This window comes from Somniosus microcephalus, chromosome 4, assembly GCF_052327205.1.
Source record: "Somniosus microcephalus isolate GS21.2 chromosome 4, FLI_Smic_1.0, whole genome shotgun sequence".
In the NCBI taxonomy this organism is placed as follows: Eukaryota; Metazoa; Chordata; class Chondrichthyes; order Squaliformes; family Somniosidae; genus Somniosus; species Somniosus microcephalus.
The window spans coordinates 154,368,983-154,390,031 of NC_140990.1; the positions used below are offsets into that span (position 1 = coordinate 154,368,983).

The window sequence follows — 21,049 nt, forward strand, 5'->3', positions numbered from 1 at the left end:
TTCTTTGAAAAGTTCAAACTCCACGTATAATTAGGGTATGCTATTTTCCCATGGAGGAATCTCACCTGGGACACTGTCTTGGGTTTGGGCTGTGCAGTGGGTTTGGGCTGTGCAGTGGGTTTGCGTCTTATCCTTAAATCTCCAGGATCTGAGTTCAAATAAAACCTCTCTTGATTTGGTCAGCTTAAATAAGGCCACCAGATTGTGCAAGGTGATGTTTCGTCACTCTCTTGTATAACAACCTTATCCTGAGGCAAACTTTCAGTTCTTGGCCTGGAAGGACAGCAGTGCAATCCAAGAAGCAAGCAAGAGCACTGAAACATGAAAGTTATCTATTAAGTGGAAGTATTTGTTGTTAAAGCAGTAGAACATATTCAAGCCATGCCAGAGGGGAATGTCAGAATTGATCAGAAGTTTGTATGTGGAGAATTAACTTATTTCAAAGAATCAATAAGACCATGCCTATGGTAAATTATTTCCATCATTGCATCAACGCACTGTACATTTAGTACATCCACTTAAACAATAGTTATCCTTCAACAGCCTCCATGAAAGCCTTTACATTGATGTTGTTACAGCAGTTTGTGAAGGTTGATTGTATATGCTTCAATCCACCTCCTCACAAATAATTTTGTAATTTCTTGGTGTGTTTATCTGCAGGACAAAGCCCAGTTACTGGAAGAAACAAATCATAAACTTGAGGCCAGCAGGGAAGCAGTTGTGGCTAAAATGCGGGAATGTGCAATGGAGAAAGAACAGGAGCTGAAGATTTTAAGAGAGGAGCTACAAGCCAGCACTGAACAGAAACTTTCAGCTTTACGTGAGGAGCTCACCAATCAGTTTGAGGGGGAGAGACAAGCACTGAATCAGGAGTTTGACCAGAGAAATGTCGAAATGAATCAGGTTCAAGAAGAACAGAGTGCCACAATTTCTAAATTTGAGACACAGCTGAAGGAAGAAAAGAGCCACCTGCAGCAGCTCCAGGATAGTCTGGCAAATGAACAGTTACCGGAAATTGTAGTGATTCGCCAGAAAATCCAAGCGCAATTTGATGCTGAACTTGCCATGGCCAAGTCTCTGATGGCGGAGGAGCTTGAGAAACTCCATGTCAGTGTACAGGAGCAGTCAGCTATGAAACTTCTGGAGGTACAGAACAGGTCAGTAGTACTCATGGGGAGTAGATGGTGCTGTGTGTTGGAACACTGGTCTGCGCTCCAGTACAAGTAATGCCGATAGAATGATAGCTGGCAGTTACAGGAAAAAAGTGAAGGAGTTTCTTATTTTGTAACAGTCTTAATCCAGTTCTTGTTGAGCTCACAACAGATGTCGCTCAATTTCAGTGGACTAGTCACTACTTTACCAGTGTGGCCTGAGAAGCTGTAAATGGCATGGGTGAATAGAATTATACAGCAAATGGTATTGGGTACTCTTCTGAGGTTGGATTCAACGTGCATTGGCGTTAGTGAATGCAAGAGCATGAAGCATGCAATGAGAAGACCACTTGACACAGCAAGCCCGCTCCTCATGACACGCCACATATAATTTACATTTGTCTCTACCTAACCTATTTTATTCTGACAGAGGTAAACAACGGCAGTACAAGTTGAAAGCACAAAGAACTGAAATGTTTCCATGACCCTTGAGGTAATTGAGAGCATCAGCCTAACATTTCAAAACGTCATTCAGTTCGTTGGTTCTCTTCCCACTCCCGTATCATTACCTCTGGTGTCCCCCAAGGAAAGGATCTATCCTTGGCCCCCTCCTATTTCTCATCTACATGTTGCCCCTTGGCGAGATCATCCAAAAACACAGCGTCAGTTCCCACATGTACGCTGACGACACCCAGCTCTACCTCTTCTCTCGACCCCTCCATGGTGTCTAAATTGTCAGATTGCTTGTCCGGCATACAGTTCTGGATGAGCAAAAATTTTCTCCAATTAAACATTGGGAAGACCGAAGCCATTGTTTTCAGTCACCGCCACAAACTCCATTCCCTAACCACTGACTCCATCCCTCTCCTTAACATCTGTCTGAGGCTGAACCACACTGTTCGCAACCTTGGTGTCATATTTGACCCTGAAATGAGCTTCCGACCACATATCCGCAGCATAACAAAGACTGCCTACTTCCACCTCCGTAACATCGCCCGTCTCCATCCTTGCCTCAGCTCATCTGCTGAAACCCTCATCCATGCCTTTGTTACTTCTAGACTCGACTATTTCACCGCACTCCTACGTAAACTTGAGGTCATCCAAAACTCGCCTGTCTGTGTCCTAACTCTCACCAAATCCCATTCACCCATCACCCCTGTGCTCGCTGACCTACATTGGCTCCCGGTTAAGCAGCGCCTCAATTTCATATTTCTCATCCTTGTTTTCAAATCCCTCCATGGCCTCGCCCCTCCCTATCTCTGTAATCTCCACAACCCCCCCGAGATATCTGCGCTCCTCTAATTCTGCCCTCTTGAGGATCTCTGATTATAATTGCTCAACCTTTGGTGGCCGTGCCTTCTGTTGCCTGGGCCCTAAGCTCTGGAAATCCCTGCTAAACCTGTCCGCCTCGCTACCTCTCTTTCCTCCTTTAAGACGCTCCTTAAAACCTACCTCTTTGACCAAGCGTTTGGTCACCTGCCCATATTTATCCTTATGAGGATCGGTGTCAAATTTTTTGTCTTAAAATACTCCTGTGCAGCGCTGTGGGACGTTTTACTACGTTAAAGGCGCTATATAAATAGACATTGTTGTTGTACTCCAGACACATTGGGGTAATTATCAGTTTGGGCACGGGTAGAAGACTGGCAGTTGCAGATCCGCTGTCGCCCATTATACAACCCGCCTGATTTTCCTTTCCATTGAGAACAGGCGGCTGATCAGCAACTGCCAGCTTTCCTCTCGCGCCCAAGCTGAAAATTGCCCCCAGTGTTTCCATGGGCCCAACATGACTGTACCCATTGCATTCTGCAACGCAGTCATCATCTGCACGTAAAGCACAAGAAAAGGCTTTACAGCCAAGCAAGTCTATGCCTTCTACAGATCATGTGCAGTCCTGCCTAACAGAGATTCTACCCAATCCGTTTAATCCCCAGAGGAAAGTTTTTCTACCGTCTTTGTCATAGAGTCATCGTCATAGAGTCATAACGGCACAGAAGGAGGCCATTCGGCCCATGGAGTCTGTGCCGGCTCTCTGTAGAGCGACCCAGTCAGTCCCATTCTCCCGCTCTTTCCCTGTAGCCCTGCCAGTTTATTTCCCTCAAGTGCCTATCCAGTCTCCCCTTGAAAACATTGAGTGTCTCCGCTTCCACCACTTCCGTCGGCAGTGAATTCCAGGTCATCACCACTCGCTGTGTTTATTTAAAAAAAAAAAAAAAAGTTTTTCCTCACCCCCCGTATCTCTTGCCCAAAACCTTAAATCTGTGTCCCCTAGTCCTTGTACCATCAACTAGTGGGTACAGCCTTTCCCCGTCTAGCCTATTCAAACCTGTCATAATCTTGTACACCTCTATCAAATCACCCCTCAACCTCCTTTGCTCTAATGAAAACAAATTCAGCTTCTCCAACCTGTCCTTGTAGCTAAGATCCCCCATCCCCGGAACCATTCTGGTAAATCTCTTCTGCACCCTCTCAAGGGCCTTCACATCCTTCCTAAAGTGTGGTGACCAGAACTGGACGCAATACTCCAGTTGCGGCCTAACCAGCGCTTTATAAAGGTTCAGCATAACACTTGGTCGACCTGGCCCACCTCATTCCCCAGCACCAGATCCAGCAATGCCTCCTTCCTAATTGGGCCAAGAACATACTGGTCAAGGAAATTCTCTTGAACACATTTCAGAAATTCCTCCCCCTCCTTTCCCTTTACCCTAGCATTATCCCAATTGATATTTGGGTAATTAAAGTCCCCCAATATCACCACTCTATAGCTCTTGCATCTCTCTGCGATTTCCCTGCAGATTTGCTCCTCTACCTCCCTCTCACTGTTTGGAGGCCTATAGAATACCCCCAATAGCGTGATCATACCCTTTTTGCTCCTCAACGCTAACCAAATGGATTCTGTCCTTGTCCCCTCAAGGACATCCTCCCTTTCCAACACTACAATGTCTTCCTTAATCAGCACAGCCACCCCACCTCCCTTTTTTCCTTCCCTATCTTTTTTAAATACCATGTACCCTTGAATATTAAGTGCCCAGTCCTCAACGTTTTTAAGCCACGTTTCCATTATTGCCACCACATCATCTTGCCATACAGCTAATTGTGCTTGCAGCTTAGCAACCTTATTCACCACACTTTGTGCGTTTACATGCATGCATTCTAAACACATTTTTGAATTTTTCATAGTCTTTCTTAGTCTGTTCCTATCTAATATGGTACTACTCCTCTAGTACTGCCTCTAGTACTATCTTCTCTAGTACTATCCACCTTTTATGCACCTTATTCCTCTTTTCTACTCCTATATGCTGGTGCCCATCCCCCTGCCAAGCTAGTTTAAACCCTCCCCAACAGCACTAACAAACCTCCCCGTGAGAATATTGGTCCTAGCTCTGTTGAGGTGTAACCCATCCGGCTTGTACAGATCCCACCTTCCCCAGAAACAGTCCCAATGCCTCAGGAATCTAAAGCCCTCCCTCCTGCACCATCTCTCCAGCCACGCATTCATCTGTTCTATCCTCCTATTCCTGTACTCACTAGCATGTGGCACTGGGCGTAATCCAGAGATTACTACGTTTGAGGTCCTGCTTTTTAATCTCTCTTTTAGCTCCCATATCTCCGCCTGCAGGACCTTATCCCTCTTTCTGCCTATGTCGTTGGTACCGATATGGACAACGACCTCTGGCTGTTCACCCTCCCCCTCAGAGTGTCCTGCAGCCGCTCAGCGACATCCTTGACCCCGGCACCAGGGAGGCAACATACCATTCTGGAGTCACGTCTACGGCCGCAGAAATGCCTGTCTGCTCCCCCAACTATTGAATCCCCTACCACTATTGCTCTTCTACTACTCTCTTTCCCCCCCCCCCCCCTTCCCCCCCGTGCAGCTGAGCCACCCATGGTGCTGTGGACTTGTCTCTGGCTGCACTCGCCAGAGGAATCGATGCCCTCACCAGTACTCAGAACAGAATACTGGTTGGAGTGCGCGATGCACTCCGGGGACTCCTGCGTTACCTGCCTGGTGGTCCTCTTCTGTCTGGCAGTCACCCATTCCCTCTCTGCTCGCATACTCTTAAGCTGCGGGGTGACCACCTCTAGAAACGTGCTATCCATGTAACTCTCCGCCTCGCGGATGTACCGCAGTGACTCCAGCCGCCACCCAAGCTACAAAACCCGGAGCTCGAGTTGCTGTAGCGGGCGTCACTTCCCGCACATGTGGTTGCCCAGGCTACGCGAAGTATCCAGGACTTCCCATATGGCACAGGATGTGCACTGCACGGGACTAAGCTGCCCTGCACGGGACTGAGCTGCCCTGCCATGCCTCTATTTAATAGATTAAGAATTAACCCAGCAGAAATAAACATAAAACTTAACAAAAAAACACTCACCAGTTACTCGCCAATCTGCTCCTTCCCTTGTGCCGATGTCACTTTTTTTACTCTGGCGTCACTTTTTCAAAAACTGCCTCTGCTGAGTTGCTGCCGCTCCTTTGAACTGCTCCGCTCTCGCTGTGCTCCCTCCAAATCCACTCCTTCCGCAGTGTTTTCTACTCTCGAGCCCTAGGAGGTAAAACACAAATATGCACAAATCTTTGAAGGTGGCAGGACAGGTTAACAAAGTTAATAAAGCATATGGGATCCTGGGCTTTATAAATAGAGGCATAGAGTACAATAGTCAGGAAGTTATGCTAAACCTTTATAAAACACTAGTTCGGCCCTAGCTGGGGTATTGTGTCCAATTCTGGGCACCACACTTTAGGAAGGACGTGAAGGCCTTGGCGAGGGTACAGAGAGATTTACTAGAATGGTTCCAGGGATGAGAGAATCGACTTGCGTGGATAGACGAGAGAAGCTGAAGTTGTTCTCCTTGGAGCAGAGACGGCTAAGAGGAGATTTCATAGAGTAAATAAAGAGAAACTGTTTCAAATGGCTGTAGGGTCGGTAACCAGAGGGCACAGATTTAAGGTGATTGGCAAAAGAAGCAGAGGCGACATGAGGACAAACTTTTTTTTACGGGGATTTGGAATGCACTGGCTGGTTAAGGTGGTGGATACAGAATCAATAATAGCCTTCAAAGGGGAATTGGATAAATACTTGAAAGAGAAAAAATTACAGGGAAAGAGCAGGGGATTGGGACTAACTGGTTTGTTCGTCGTATGAGCTGGCACAGACTCGATGGGCCGAATGGCCTCCTTCTGTGATGTACTATTCTCTGATTCTGTGTGAATTGTGATTCAAGCTCCAGGGTCTTGGTGCTACTTTACATCTGAGAGCATATTTATTGTGATGTCCTTTACTTGTGCTTCCTGTCAAAATATGTACAAGCGAGTGACATTCAGTGGAGGTGGGGTTAAAAATGGAAACACATTTAAAATATTGAAGTGAATACTTTTGTATATTAGTGATAATGTACGTAATTTTGTTTTTACATCCATATTAACTTTTTAGGTTCATGGAAGAGCACAGACAGATGATGGACAATTTTATGTCTGAACAGGAGATCCTTCTACAGAAGCTGAAGGAGAGACATACAGAGGAGCTCAAAACCCAAAGCCAACATCTGATGGAAAACCACCAGAATCAAGTAAAGGATTTGAAGGCTGAGTTATACACCCAGCACCAGGCTGAAATGGAAGCTTTGGAGAACGTGAAGTTGGCTTCTTTGGAAGCCTTAAAACTGAAGCACTCAGCAGATCTGGAAGATGTAGCACGTAAATACCAATCTGAGATTCAGAGGCGGCAGGAGGTAGTGGAAACCTATCAGGAGGATTTAGAGAGATTGAAGAAAGAGAGCACTGAGAAGCTAGCCAGGGAAGTAAATCAGCTGAAAGCTGAACATGAAGCTGAGCTGAGCAGTGCACAGGAGAAGATCCGAAAGGAGTTGGCTGCCATTCATATGGAAAAATTCAAAGCCATGGCAGCAGAACTGGAGGAAATCCACAAGGTTGGTGATCTTAGTTACAGTTGTGTTGCTTTGGTCCCAGACCATACAAAAACATTAACAAATTCCCTTGGATACCAATTGTATGTCAACTTGTATTAAATACTTAGCTGCGCTGAGACCGGAGAACTTTTTAACACAGCAATTCAGTATACATTTTTTCCTCTGTTTGAAGTATATACAGAAATAATGAATAGGAAGCATGTTAAAAGCAGCGCCCACTAAATATCCAGATGTATGGAGGCCTTCTCGAGCATTTATTAAGTTTTATTCTGTCCTTTTTTTTCTTAAAAACAAATATTAGATCTACCTGTATAATGTATTAAAAACTTGTGTCTGCACACACTTCCTGTGTCAACTTTTCCCTCTATAAATTCCTATGTCCACATTTCATAGAATCATAGAAACTTACAACACAGAAGGAGGCCATTCAGCCCATCGTGCCTGTGTTGGCTCTTTGAAAGATCAGTCGTGCTTCGTCCCGCATCCCCGCTTTTTGCCCGTAACTCTTAAGTTCCTCATCCTCAAGTATCCGTCCAACTCCCTTTTAAAATTATTAATGGAATCAGCTTCCACCACCTTTTCAGGTAGAAAGTTCCAGATCCCCACAACTCTGAGTGGGGGAAAAAAAATTACATTTATAATGGAACAGCCACTTGTCACACTGCGGTTACACCCTCCCACCAGTGGATGCTCAGTGTGTACTGTGTAATGATATCAGCAAATAGTGATGGCATTTGCCTGTTTGATTATTTATGCCTTACCAGCATATTTGCCTGATTGATTATTTATGCGTGACCAGCAGAGGGCATGTGAGAGACAAGCAGTTTAGTTTTAGTTTTGCTTTAGATGGATCTCTAAGATGGTGTCTCCTGTAATGCTGTTAACTGAGTTGAACATACTTTAGATAAAAAGACATCTCTTTCATGAATGTGTCGTCATTGAACCCACATACAAATCAATACATGGTGTCAGAAGTGATTGAAAGAAATGAAGAGGAAAAATCTGAAGTTAAATCAGCTCTCCACATATTAGCAAGCCAAAAGAGAACATCGTTACTTACCATTGGAGAATAGCTAACGAAGTGAAAAATGGAAGGTTTACACCCACCGGCAAAGCTTCAGTTGACAGGTAATGTGGCTGAAAATTGGAGGAGGTTCAAACAACGGTTGGAGTTGTATTTAGCGGCAATCGGAGCTGACGAGAAAAGTGATAAAATGAAAGCGTCACTGTTCTTGCATGTCGTGGGTGATGAAGCGCTGGAGGTGTATAATAACTTCACATTCGCTGCTGATGGAGACAAAATGAAGTTGGATAAAATAATGGAACAGTTTGAGGCCTACTGCATACCTAAACGTAACGTGACGTTTGAGAGGCACAGATTTTTCACGTGTACAGAAAACGGGAGAGACTATTGATCAGTATGTGACTGAACTGAGAAACCGAAGCAAAACATGTGAATTTGGGGGACTGACAGACTCGCTGATAAAAGACAGACTGGTGTGTGGTATTCCAGATAATGGTCTAAGGGAAAGACTGCTAAGAGAGCAAAATCTAGACCTGGGAAAAGCCATAGCACTGTGTAGGGCTACAGAGACACTGAAGTCGCAGGCAAAGGAGCTGTTCAGTGACAGTAGCTGCAACGTGGATGCAGTAAGAAAGAACGGACACAAACCGTTTAACAAAGAGCGCCAATGTGAAAAAAGAGGCGTGGCCAGCGAACAAAAATGAAAGGGGCAATCGAAAGTCATGTAGTCGATGCGGTACACAGCATCCACCAAAAAAGTGTCCAGCATATGGTAAAACATGCAATAGTTGCAACAAAAGCAACCATTATGCCCGTTGCTGTAAGAACCAAGCGCAACAAAGTAAGGTCCATACAGTAGATGAAAGCGAGATAGAGGAGTTCTACGTGGATGTTGTGTCTGAAAACAAAAAAGAAAAAAGAGACTGGATGTTGACACTAAAAGTGAATGACATACACATTCCATTTAAATTGGATACTGGAGCACAAGTTAATGTGATATCGGAGACTGATTTTAAGAAAATTAGACCCAGACCAAAGATACATGGAATAAAAGTGAAAGTGACAGGATACTCAGGTACTGATATACCAGTGAAAGGAAGATGCATTGTCAAAGTAACACACAAGGACAGAGAGCACACGCTAGCATTAATCGTGGTGCCAAAGGATGTGCAAGCCATACTAGGTTTAATAGCCTGTGAGAGACTGAACCTAGTAAAGAGAGTCCTCGTTGTGGAAAGCGAAGGAGAGACAGTCTATGATGAACTCATGAAAGAGTACAACGACCTATTTCAGGGTCTAGGCTGCCTTCCAGGAGAACACACGATCAGAGTAGATAAAAGTATGACACCGGTCATACATCCATGCAGAAAAGTTCCGTTTGCTCTTCAAAAGCAACTGAAGGCAGAGTTGGACAGGATGGAAAGCCTAAACGTGATTCAGAAGATAGATGAGCCAACTGAGTGGGTGAGTTCCCTCGTCGTTGTGGACAAAAAGAATGGAAAGCTCAGAATTTGCCTGGATCCAAGAGATCTAAACAGAGCAATAAAGAAAGAGCACTTCAAGCTTCCTACACGTGAGGAAATCATGTCACAGTTTGCAAATGCAAAGTATTTCAGCAAGTTAGATACATCATCAGGATTTTGGCAGATGAAACTGGACGAGGCAAGTTCAAGACTGTGCACGTTCAACAGTCCGTTTGGCAGATACAGATTCCTAAGGTTACCATTTGGCATTGCCTCAGCTCCTGAAGTGTATCTCAAAACTATCCATATGATCTATGAGCATCTGGAGGGAGTTGATACATCAATGGATGACATCATAGTATGGGGAACCACGAGAACTGAGCATGACGAGAGACTGAAAAAAGTGCTGGAAGCAACAAGGAAAACAAACCTGAAGCTGAATAGAGAGAAATGCCAGCTCGGGGTGACAGAACTGACATTCATGGGAGATATCCTTAGCAGTGAGGGCATCAGACCAGATCCCAGAAAGGTGTCCGCCATTGAGAATATTCCAATGCCACAATGCAAAAAGGACGTGCAGAGGTTTAATGGAATGATCAACTACATGGGTAAATTCATATCCAACCTCTCAGAAAAGATGGCGCCACTGAGAAGACTAACTGAAAAGAGCATAGAATGGGAATGGAATCATGAGCATGAGAAGTCATGGAGCGATCTAAAGAAACTGCTCACAGAGGAACCAGTTCTGAGGTTTTATGACCCAGCGAGACCCATCAAGATATCATCAGATGCATCACAGAGTGGGCTCGGTGCCGTTCTTCTGCAAAAATATGACTACTGGCAACCTATTGCATATGCATCGCGCTCAATGACAGACGCGGAGACGCGATATGCTCAAATCGAAAAGGAGCTGCTCAGCATCACATACGCCTGTGAAAGATTTCACCAGTTTGTGGCAGGACAAGCAATCAGTGTAGAGACTGACCATAAGCCCTTGATTGCATTGTTCCAAAAGCCACTAAATAGCTGTCCGCTTAGAATAAAAAGAATGATGATCAGGCTGCAACGCTATACACTGAATGTTGCGTACACACCGGGTAAGCTGATGTATACAGCAGACACGTTGTCCAGAGCTGTTGACCCAAGTGAGCCCGCAAACACCACAATGGATGAAAAAGTGAACGCCTACGTGGACATGATCACAAGTGCACTGCCCATAGCAGATGCAAAAATGGAGCTCATAAAGACTGAGACAAACAAAGATGAAACAATGAGACGACTGAGGAAAAGCATCTTGGATGGATGGCCCAACATGAAGCAAGACTGCTCACCTGACATGGCAGAGTACTGGAACTGCAGGGTGGAACTATCAGTGGTTGAAGACATCATCTACAAAGGAAGTAAAATAGTTATCCCAAAGAGTCTGAGAAAAGAGATGCTAAAAAGGATCCATGGAGGACATTGGGAATTGAAAAATGTAAGAAAAGAGCACGAGAGGTGATGTACTGGCCACGAATCAACCAAGATGTGACAAATGAGGTGTCAAACTGCACAATATGCCTGAAATATCGAGCAAGCAATCCGGTAGAACCACTAAAGCCACACCCAGCGCCAGACAGACCTTACCAGAAGGTAGGTGCTGACCTATTCGTATGTCAAGGGAAGGACTATCTTGTAGTCACAGACTATTACTCCCTGTATCCAGAGGTTTGTAGACTGTACACCACCACTGCAGATGCTGTGATAAGATGTATGAAAGCCATATTCTCCAGACATGGCGTGGCAAGCGAGGTCTTCACAGACAACGGACCCCAGTTTTACAATGCAAGTTTCCGACACTTTGCCAAAGAGTGGGACTTTGTCCACACAACGTCAAGTCCTCACTTTCCACAGTCCAATGGACTAGTGGAAAAATCGGTCCAGACGGTGAAAAGACTGATGTACAAGGCAAAAGACAGTGGAACTGACTTCTACCAGAGCATGCTTGTATACCGCACAACGCCGCTCGAGTGTGGTATGTCACCAGCCCAACTCCTGATGGGACGTCTGCTAAGGTCAAACCTACCCATCCCGGAGAACCTCCTGAAAACAAAAGAGGGGGAGAAAGTGAGGAAGTTCAAAGAACAACAGAAAGAAAAGCAAAAGTACTACTATGACAGAGGAACACAAAACCTACCTGAACTCCACACTGGTGACCAAGTAAGGTTCAAAGACAAAACAAACATATGGACTCAGAAGGGAACTGTCCTGAGTGAAGTTCAACCAAGATCATACACCATTCAGACAGATGAGGGTGCTGTTCTGAGAAGAAATCGTCGAGATCTTCTCATGGGACCAGCCACAGCAAGTCAAAAGACTGATACTGTTGAACAACCTGATCACACAGCTGAGAAATCATCATCTGAGGCAACAACTCAGATTCAAGGACAATCAATCAGAAAATCCTCGACGCGTGAAGCCTCCTGAGAGACTCATTGAGCAAGTTTAAGGACTCTTGTTATAGAAGGAAGTAATGTTACCTTATTCTCTCCAAGTTCTAGTGTATTTACATATTTCATGTGAACACACAAAACAAGGTTAAAAAACCTTGATAATGATAATGTAAGTTCATTAAGTGTTACAGTTAAAATGCAGAGTAATACAAAGAAAACATGTTAGATAAAAGTAAAATACTTTTGTTTTAAGAAAGGGAGATGTAATGATATCAGCAAATAGTGATGGTATTTGCCTGTTTGATTATTTATGCCGTACCAGCATATTTGCCTGATTGATTATTTATGCCTGACCAGCAGAGGGCATGTGAGAGACAAGCAGTTTAGTTTTAGTTTCGCTTTAGATGGATCTCTAAGATGGTGTCTCCTGTAATGCTGTTAACTGAGTTGAACATACTTTAGATAAAAAGACATCTCTTTCATGAATGTGTCGTCATTGAACCCACATACAAATCAATACATACTGGAGAGAAACTCTGATGCTGCAACCTGGGCAGAAAGTATGACTTTGTGGTAAAACCACCAATGAACTCCTGTACAAATGAATAACTGTCTTTAAAGCAATTTTACAGCACCTATGTCCGTTTGCTGAGTGTAAACAAGCTTTCTGTAAAAACCCTGAAACAACGCGATGACGTCATCGCGTTGGTCACGTGGTGCCCCGAGTGGCGGGAAACGTCATGACATCAGAGGTGGGAGGTTCTGAGTTCAGACCTCATGGAACAAGCTACTGTATAGACCTGTTTGCTGTTGCTCCTGCATGTTTTTGTTTTGCTCACCAGTTTAATTAAATTCGGTTAATTTACTGAACTGACTCAACCTCAGTGATTTAGATAGGAATCCATTGATTCCTACATTGGTGACCCCAAAGCTTCGCGGACGATTTTCGCGGAGGCAAGCTCGAGAACAAGATGGATGTAAATGCAGCGAGTTTGAAGCTCCCTCAATTTTGGGAACAACAGGCAGCCTCCTGGTTCGTTCAAGCGGAGGCTCAGTTCCAACTGCGAAACATAGTGCTGGATCAGACCCGTTACCTGTATGTGGTCTCCGCACTGGACAGCTCGACGGCTTCCCGCATTATCAACCTGCTGGAGACCCCGCCCGTGGAGAACAAGTACGAAACGCTCAAGGCGCACCTCATGCAAGTATTCGGTCTCACAAAGGCGGAGCGCCCACGACGCTTGCTCGCACTTCCCGGGTTAGGCAATGCTAAGCCTTCCGAGTTGATGAGCCACATGCTCACCCTCCTTGGGTCTGAGCCGCAGTGTTTTATATTTCGTGAACTGTTCCTGAGCCAGCTCCCTGAGCAGGTACAAGCAGCCCTGGTCAGGTCGATGGCTATGGACGGTGTGGCGCTCGCGGCCGAAGCCGACAACATTTACGCGGTGATGCAATAGTATTGCGCCACCTCGACGCGCCCCGCCACCAAGAACCCCGCCTCGGCACCTCCACAGACCGGCCTTTGCTACTACCACGCCCGTTTCGGTCAGAAAGCCAGATGCTGCTGACCCCCGTGTAAATTCGTGCCGCTGGCACCGAGAAAGCAGCAACACCGATTGCGTGACCGGAAGGGAAGCCCCGAGGTCGGTTTCCCCTCCACAATGACAGTTGGTGATTCCGGGAAATTGTTGTACATCACCAACTCCATTTCGGGCCGGCGTTTCTTATGCGACACGGGCGCTCAATGCAGCATCCTCCCCGCTTCAGTTCTCGACGTCCGATCTGGGCAGCGTTGTTCTCCACTACAGGCCGCCAATGGCAGCGCCATCCGTACGTACGGGAAGCGGCGTATCCGATTGTGTCTCGGCGGCCAACTCTTCCACGGGGAGTTTATCACCGCCACGATACCACTGGCAATCCTCGGTGCCGATTTTTTTCTGCACGCATGACCTACTGGTCGACGTACGTAATCGCCGCCTGATCCATGCCGCCTCACGAGCCCCCATCCCCTGTTTTCGGGGCTCCGGCGCGACCCACGCGGTTGCCCGCACCGAGTCGCCACCCGACGAGTTCGCCCGCCTGCTCAAGGAATTTCCGGAGCTCGCTCGACCCACTTTCTCTGCGACGACCGCCAAACACGGTGTTGAACACCACATCGCGACGACCGGCCCCCCGGTTTACGCCCGGGCTCGGCGATTAGAGGCCAGTAAACTCGAGGCCGCGAAGGCGGAATTCGCCACTATGGAGCGGTTGGGCATCGTTCGCCGATCTGATAGTCCCTGGTCGTCTCCGCTACACATCGTGCCAAAGCACGGCGGTGGGTGGCGGCCCTGTGGTGATTATCGGCGCCTCAACGAGGTCACAACTCCAGACCGGTACCCGATACCGTATATTCAAGATTTTTCCGCCCATTTGGCCGGCACGCCGTGGTTCTCCAAGATCGACCTCGTCCGCGGATACCACCAGGTGCCCGTCCACCCTCAGGACGTCCAGAAAACGGCGGTCATTACCCCATTTGGCCTTTTTGAATTTTTACGGATGCCTTTCAGGCTTAAAAATGCGGCGCAGGCGTTCCAACGCCTCATGGATTCGGTGCTCCGGGATCTCTCATTCCTTTTCGTATACCTCGATGACATCCTACGGAAGAACACCTACGTCACCTGCGCGTCCTTTTCCGCCGTCTCCAGGAGCATGGCCTTATAGTTAACCCAAACAAGTGCCAATTTGGACTGAGGCAGATCGATTTTCTGGGCCACCGCATCACCGCGGAAGGGGCACTGCCACGTGGCAGCCGTCGCGGCGTTCCCACGGCCGCAATCCGTCAAGGCGCTCCAAGAATTCCTCGGCATGGTAAACTTTTACCATCGCTTTGTCCCCCGGTCCACCCAGCTCATGCGGCCGCTCTACGAAGCACTCCGAGGGAAACCGGGGAAAGAACCGGTGATCTGGTCGTTGGTCATGGACCGCGCATTTGGGGACACGAAGGAGGCCCTCGCTAATGCGACTATGTTAGCGCACCCGCTGCCCGGCGCCACCATCGCGCTGACGACAGATGCGTCGGACTACGCCGTCGGCGCCGTGCAAGAGCAATGGGTCGACGGGGCATGGCAACCGCTGGCGTTTTTTAGCCGCCAGTTACGTAGTAACGAACGGAGCTATAGCACATTTGACCGAGAGCTGTTGGCGTTGTTCCTGGCCATCCACCACTTTCGTTTTTTATTGGAAGGACGCCAATTCGTCGCTTTCGTGGATCACAAGCCCCTGACATTTGCCATGACCAAGACGACTGAGCCGTGGTCGGCCCGACAGCAACGGCAACTCACTTTCATCTCCGAGTTTACCACCGACATCCGTCATGTGGCCGGCAAGGACAACGTGGTTGCCGACTGCCTTTAGCGTGCGGCCGTCCAGGCCGTCCTACTGGGTCTCGACTATTCACTAATGGCGGTCGACCAAGCGGCTGACCCGGAGACGCACGTTTTCCGTTCTGATTCGTCTGGCCTGCGGCCAGTGGACGTACCTTTCCACTCAGACGGCACATCCTTGCTCTGCGATGTCTCCCTGGGAGACCCACGCCCAATCGTTCCGTCATCCTGGCGCGGGAAAGTCTTCGATATCATGCACAACCTCGCCCACCCGGGTGTGCGGGCTTCACAGAAGTTGTTAGCATCCAAGTTTGTCTGGAGGGTAATGCGAAAAGATGTGCGCGACTGGGCCAACACCTGTGTCGTGTGCCAGAGAGCGAAGGTGCAGCGCCACGTTAAAGCTCCTGTCGCTGTTTTCGAGGTACCGGAGCGGCGATTCGATCATGTTCATATCGACCTCATGGGCCCACTACCACCGTCACAAGGGTTCACGCATCTGCTGACGATCGTCGACCGTACCACCAGATGGCCGGAGGCCATTCCATTGACGTTCACCACCTCCGCGGACGTCGCCCGGGCTTTTCTTTCGTCCTGGATTGCCCGTTTCGGCGTGCCTTCGGACATTTCATCGGACCGCGGGCCGCAGTTCTCCTCTGCTTTGTGGAACGCCGTGGCTTCCGAATTGGGCGCCAAGCTCCATCGCACCACGGCTTACCACCCACAGGCCAATGGGTTATGCGAACGCTTCCATCGTTTTCTGAAGGCATCGCTGCGGGCCACCCTCCAAGGGACCGCGTGGATGGATAAGTTGCCATGGGTAATGCTCTGGTTGCGCACGGCGCCTAAAGAGGACCTGCAGGCGTCGGCCGCCGAACTGGTCTACGGCCAGCCGCTCAGGGTCCCCGGCGAGTTTCTCCCATCGCCGATGTGTCCGTGGTCCGCCACTGAACAACTGGAGGCTCACCGAGCCGCGGCGCACGCTTTCCGGCCCATTCCGACTTCACAGCATGGACTGCCTGCGTCACATGTTCCGCCAACGCTCATGAGGGCTAAATTCGTTTTTGTACGGCACGATGCCCATCGTAGTCCCCTCATGTCTCCATACACGGGCCCCTTCCGGGTACTGAAGGCGGACGCCAAGAGTTTTCTGGTAGACGTCGGCGGGACGCCCGACTACATTTCCGTGGACCGCCTCAAGGCTGCACACCTGGACCTCGGCCAGCCAGTCGAAACAGCGCAGCCGCCGCGTCGTGGGCGACCGGCCGCTACGCCTGGCCCATCGGCCCCGCGGCCCAGCTCCTCTCCTGCACCATCCATTCCTCTCCGGGAACATCGGAGTCGCTCCGACAGGATTGTCCGACCTCCTCTGCGATTGACTTTGATGATTAAAGACACTCCTGGGGGGGCACGTGTGGTAAAACCACCAATGAACTCCTGTACAAATGAATAACTGTCTTTAAAGCAATGTTACAGCACCTATGTCTGTTTGCTGAGTGTAAACAAGCTTTCTATAAAAACCCTGAAACAACGCGATGACGTTGGTCACGTGATGCCCCGAGTGGCGGGAAATGTGATGACGTCATGACGTCAGAGGTGGGAGGTTCTGAGTTCAGACCTCGTGGAACAAGCTACTGTATCGACCTGTTTGCTGTTGCTCCTGCATGTTTTTGTTTTGTTCACCAGTTTAATTAAATTCGGTTAATTTACTGAACTGACTCGACCTCAGTGATTTAGATAGGAATCCGTTGATTCCTACAACTTTAAAAGTAGGGACTGAGATATTTGCTCACTTATCTCGTCTGTTTTATGATTGCAGGTAGATTTGGAGGCAGCTCTAGGCAACCAGAAGACTTCACTGGAGCAGGAGCATCAGAGACGCCTGGATGTGATTAGAGATGAGGTCCTCCGCCTTGAAGATCAGCATCAGCAGGCCCTCAAGGAGCTTCAAATGCTGCAGTCTGTGCAGGTGGAGAAACAGAAAGAAGAGTATGCACGGAAGCTTCACAAAGAGCTGGAGAAGATTCAGATGCATAATCAAAAAGAACAGGTTAGTGCTTATTCTACTCAAGTTCAACAGGAGCTAAGCTTCTAGTAGCTACCATCTCTGATCAATGGTCATTTAGTTCTCCAGGTCCCATCAAGTTCACTAATATCCTGTAGGAAAGGAAATCTGCCATCCTTACCCGGTCTGACCTATATATAACTCCAGACCCATGGCAATGTGGTTGACTTTTAACTCTCCTCTGAAATGGCCTAGCAAGCCACTCAGTTGTAACAAAACGCAACAAGAAACAATAATAAGAATTAAACCAGACAGACCACCCGGCATCGATCTAGGCACCGGCTTCGGAGATGACAATGGCACACCCAGCCTAGTCAGCCCTGCAAAGTCCTCCACACTAACATCTGGGGACTTGCCAAAATTGGGAGAGCTGTCCCACAGACTAGCCAAGCAACAGCCTGACATAGTCATACTCACAGAATCATTCATAGAAATAGAAAAATAGGAGCAGGAGTAGGCCATTCTGCCCTTCGAGCCTGCTCCGCCATTCAATATGATCATGGCTGATCCTCTATCTCAATACCATATTCACGTTCTTTCCCCATACCCCTTGATGCCTTTTGTGTCTAGCAAAGCTGAAAATAAAGGAATTCACAGTTTTGAGGTCACCAAGGCTGAAGAGAGTAGGAGAGATGAGGAGGATCAGCTGAACGGAGGACAGTAACTGCGGCTTTTAAAAGCCCGCAAACTGTGGGAGGAAGGAAAGACCGAGGGAGATGAGGAGTTCCACAGTTTTGGAGGTCCTGAGAGTGAGATCATCGTGCAAGGAGTCTAGGCTTCAGAAGTTGCAGGGTAAAAGATGGATATTTAGGACTGTGTACGTGCAGCTAGATCAGTGGGCTTGGTCAGTTGACTACAGATCGAGCAAGGCAGATGAATTTAAAAAGGCAGCATACAATCATTCAGTCACCACTGTGCCCATTGAATTATTGAGGTTAATTATTAAAATTAATTAAAAAGTCACATTCAGTTTAATCACACAGTCGAATTCCCATTATAATGGAATATTGATGCACTGTCCCAATTATTCCTCTGGTTTCCAAACTCCCCAAACGGCAAATTCTTGATGCCAGCAAGACAGCAGCCCCCCCCCCCCCCCCCCCCCACCCTTGAAGAGGATGAGTCCAGATGTGGTATTGATAGAAAATCAACCAATTCCATTCATTCCCAGAGTATTAGCACTAGACCTGGGCAGTTAGCTGGGGAGGTGGTTGCTATGTCCTGGTGTTGAGTGGGAGAGTAGTGCAGCAAAAGGGAACCTGGATTAGGGAGACAATAACCAGGGGACAGCTCTCGGAGACAGTCCGTGTTACGTGCTCACTGTTACTCCTTTCAGCCAATGTCCCAGACTCCTCCATCACCATCCCTGGGTATGCCCTGTCCAACTGGCAGAACAGACCAACCAGGGGTGGCGGCACAGTGGTATACAGTCGGGAAGGAGTGGCCCTGGGAGTCCTCAACATTGACTCCGGACCTCATGAAGTCTCATGGCTTCAGGTCAAGCATGGGCAAGGAAACCTCCTACTGATTACCACCTACTCAGCCCTCCCTCAGCTGATGAATCAGTACTCCTCCATGTTGAACACCACTTGGAAGAAGTACTGAGGGTAGCAAGTGCACAGAATGTACTCTGGGTGGGTGACTTCTATGTCCATCACCAAGAGTGGCTCGGTAGCACCACTACTGACAGAGCTGGCCGAGTCATGAAGGACATAGCTGCCAGACTGGGCCTGCGGCAGGTGGTGAGAGAGCCAACACGAGGGAAAAACCTACTTGGCCTCGTCCTCACCAATCTACTTGTCGCAGATGCATCAGTCCATGACGGCATTGGTAGCAGTGACCACTGCACAGTCCTTGTGGAGACGAAGTCCCATTTTCACACTGAGGACACACTCCATCGTGTTGTGTGGCACTACCACCGTGCTAAATGGGATAGATTCAGAACAGATCTAGCAGCTCAAAACTGGGCATCCATGAGGCACTGTGGGCCACCAGCAGAATTGTATTTTGCCACAATCTGTAACCTCATGGCCCGGCATATCCCTCAATCTACCATTACCATTATAGAATCATAGAACGGTTACAGCACAGAAGGAGGCCATTTGACCCGTCGAGCCCGTGCCAGCTCTCTGCAAGAGCACTTCAGCCAGTCCCTTTCCCCGTAGCCCTGCAAACTTTTCTCCTTCAGGTACTTATCCAATTCCCTTTTGAAAGCCATGATTGAATCTGCCTCCACCACCCTTTCAGGCAATGCATTCCAGATCATAATCACTCGCTGCGAGAAAGATTTTTCTTCATATCGCCTTTGGTTCTTCTGCCAATCACCTTAAATCTGTGCCCTCGGATTCTCGAACCTTCCGCCAATGGGAACAGTTTCTCTCTATCTACTCTGTCTAGACCCTTCATGATTTTGAACACCTCTATCAAATCTCTTCTAAACCTTCTCTGCTCTAAAGAGAACAACCCAGCTTCTCTAGTCTAGCCACGTAACTGAAGTCCCTCATCTTTGGAACCATCCTTGTAAACCTTTTCTGCACCCTATCTTTGCCTTCACGTCCTTCCTAAAGTGCGGTGCCCAGAATTGTCCAGTTGAGGCCAAACCAGTGTTTTATAAAGGTTCATCAGGTAACTTCCTTGGTTTTGTACTCTATGCCTCTATTTATGAAGCCCAGGATCCCGTATGCTTTTTTAACCGCTTTCTCAACCTGCCCTGCCACCTTCAATGATTTGTGCACATATACCCCCAGGTCTCTCTGTTCATGCACCCCCTGTAGAATTGTACCCTTTAGTTTATATTGCCTCTCCTCGTTCTTCCTACCAAAATATATCACCTTGCACTTTTCTGCGTTAAATTTCATCTGCCACGTGTCCGCCCATTCCACCAGCCTGTCTTTAAGTCCTCTTGAAGTCTAACACTATCCTCCTCACTGTTCACTATACTTTGAAGTTTTGTGTCATCTGCAAATTTAAAAATTGTGCCCTGTACACCCAAGTCCAAGTCATTAATATATATCAAGAAAAGCAGTGGTCCTAGAATCGACCCCTGGGGAACACCACTATTTACCTTCCTCCAGTCCGATAAACAACCGTTCACCATTACTCTCTGTTTCCTGTCACTTAGCCAATTTCGTATCCATGCTGCCACTATCCCTTTTATTCCATGGGCTTCAACTTTGCTGGCAAGCCTATTATGTGGCACATCAAGACAGGGGATCAACCCTGCTTCAATGAGGAGTGCAGAAGAGCATGACAGGAGCAGCACCCAGGCGTACCTAAAAATGAGGTGCCAACCTAGTGAAGCTGCAACACAGGAGTACATGCATGCTAAAAAGTGGAAGCAGTATGTTATAGACAGCTAAGCGATCTCGCAATCAACGGATCAGATCAAAGCTCTGCAGTCCTGCCACATCCAGTCGTGAATATTGGTGGACAGTTAAACAACTAACAGGAGGAGGAGGCTCCATGAATATCCCCAACCTCCATGATGGCGGAGCCCAGCACGCAAGTGCAAAAGACTAGGCTAAAGCGTTTGCAACCATCTTCAGCCAGAAGTGCCGAGTGGATGATCCATATTGACCTCCTCCTGAGGTTCCCACCATCACAGAAGCCAGTCTTCAGCCA

At 47.8% G+C, this 21,049-nt stretch overlaps 1 protein-coding gene across 7 annotated transcripts in view; it reads left to right on the forward strand.

The window, feature by feature from the left end:
* pcnt (pericentrin) overlaps positions 1–21,049 on the forward strand; it is a 355,160-nt gene that overhangs the window by 186,520 nt on the left and 147,591 nt on the right. For all 7 annotated transcript variants that reach the window (XM_085985359.1, XM_085985354.1, XM_085985358.1 and 4 more), the window contains 3 exons: positions 661–1,157; positions 6,587–7,082; positions 17,183–17,413. In XM_085985359.1, the coding sequence (XP_085841485.1) occupies positions 661–1,157; positions 6,587–7,082; positions 17,183–17,413 (1,224 nt within the window). The remainder of the gene's footprint in view (positions 1–660; positions 1,158–6,586; positions 7,083–17,182; positions 17,414–21,049) is intronic.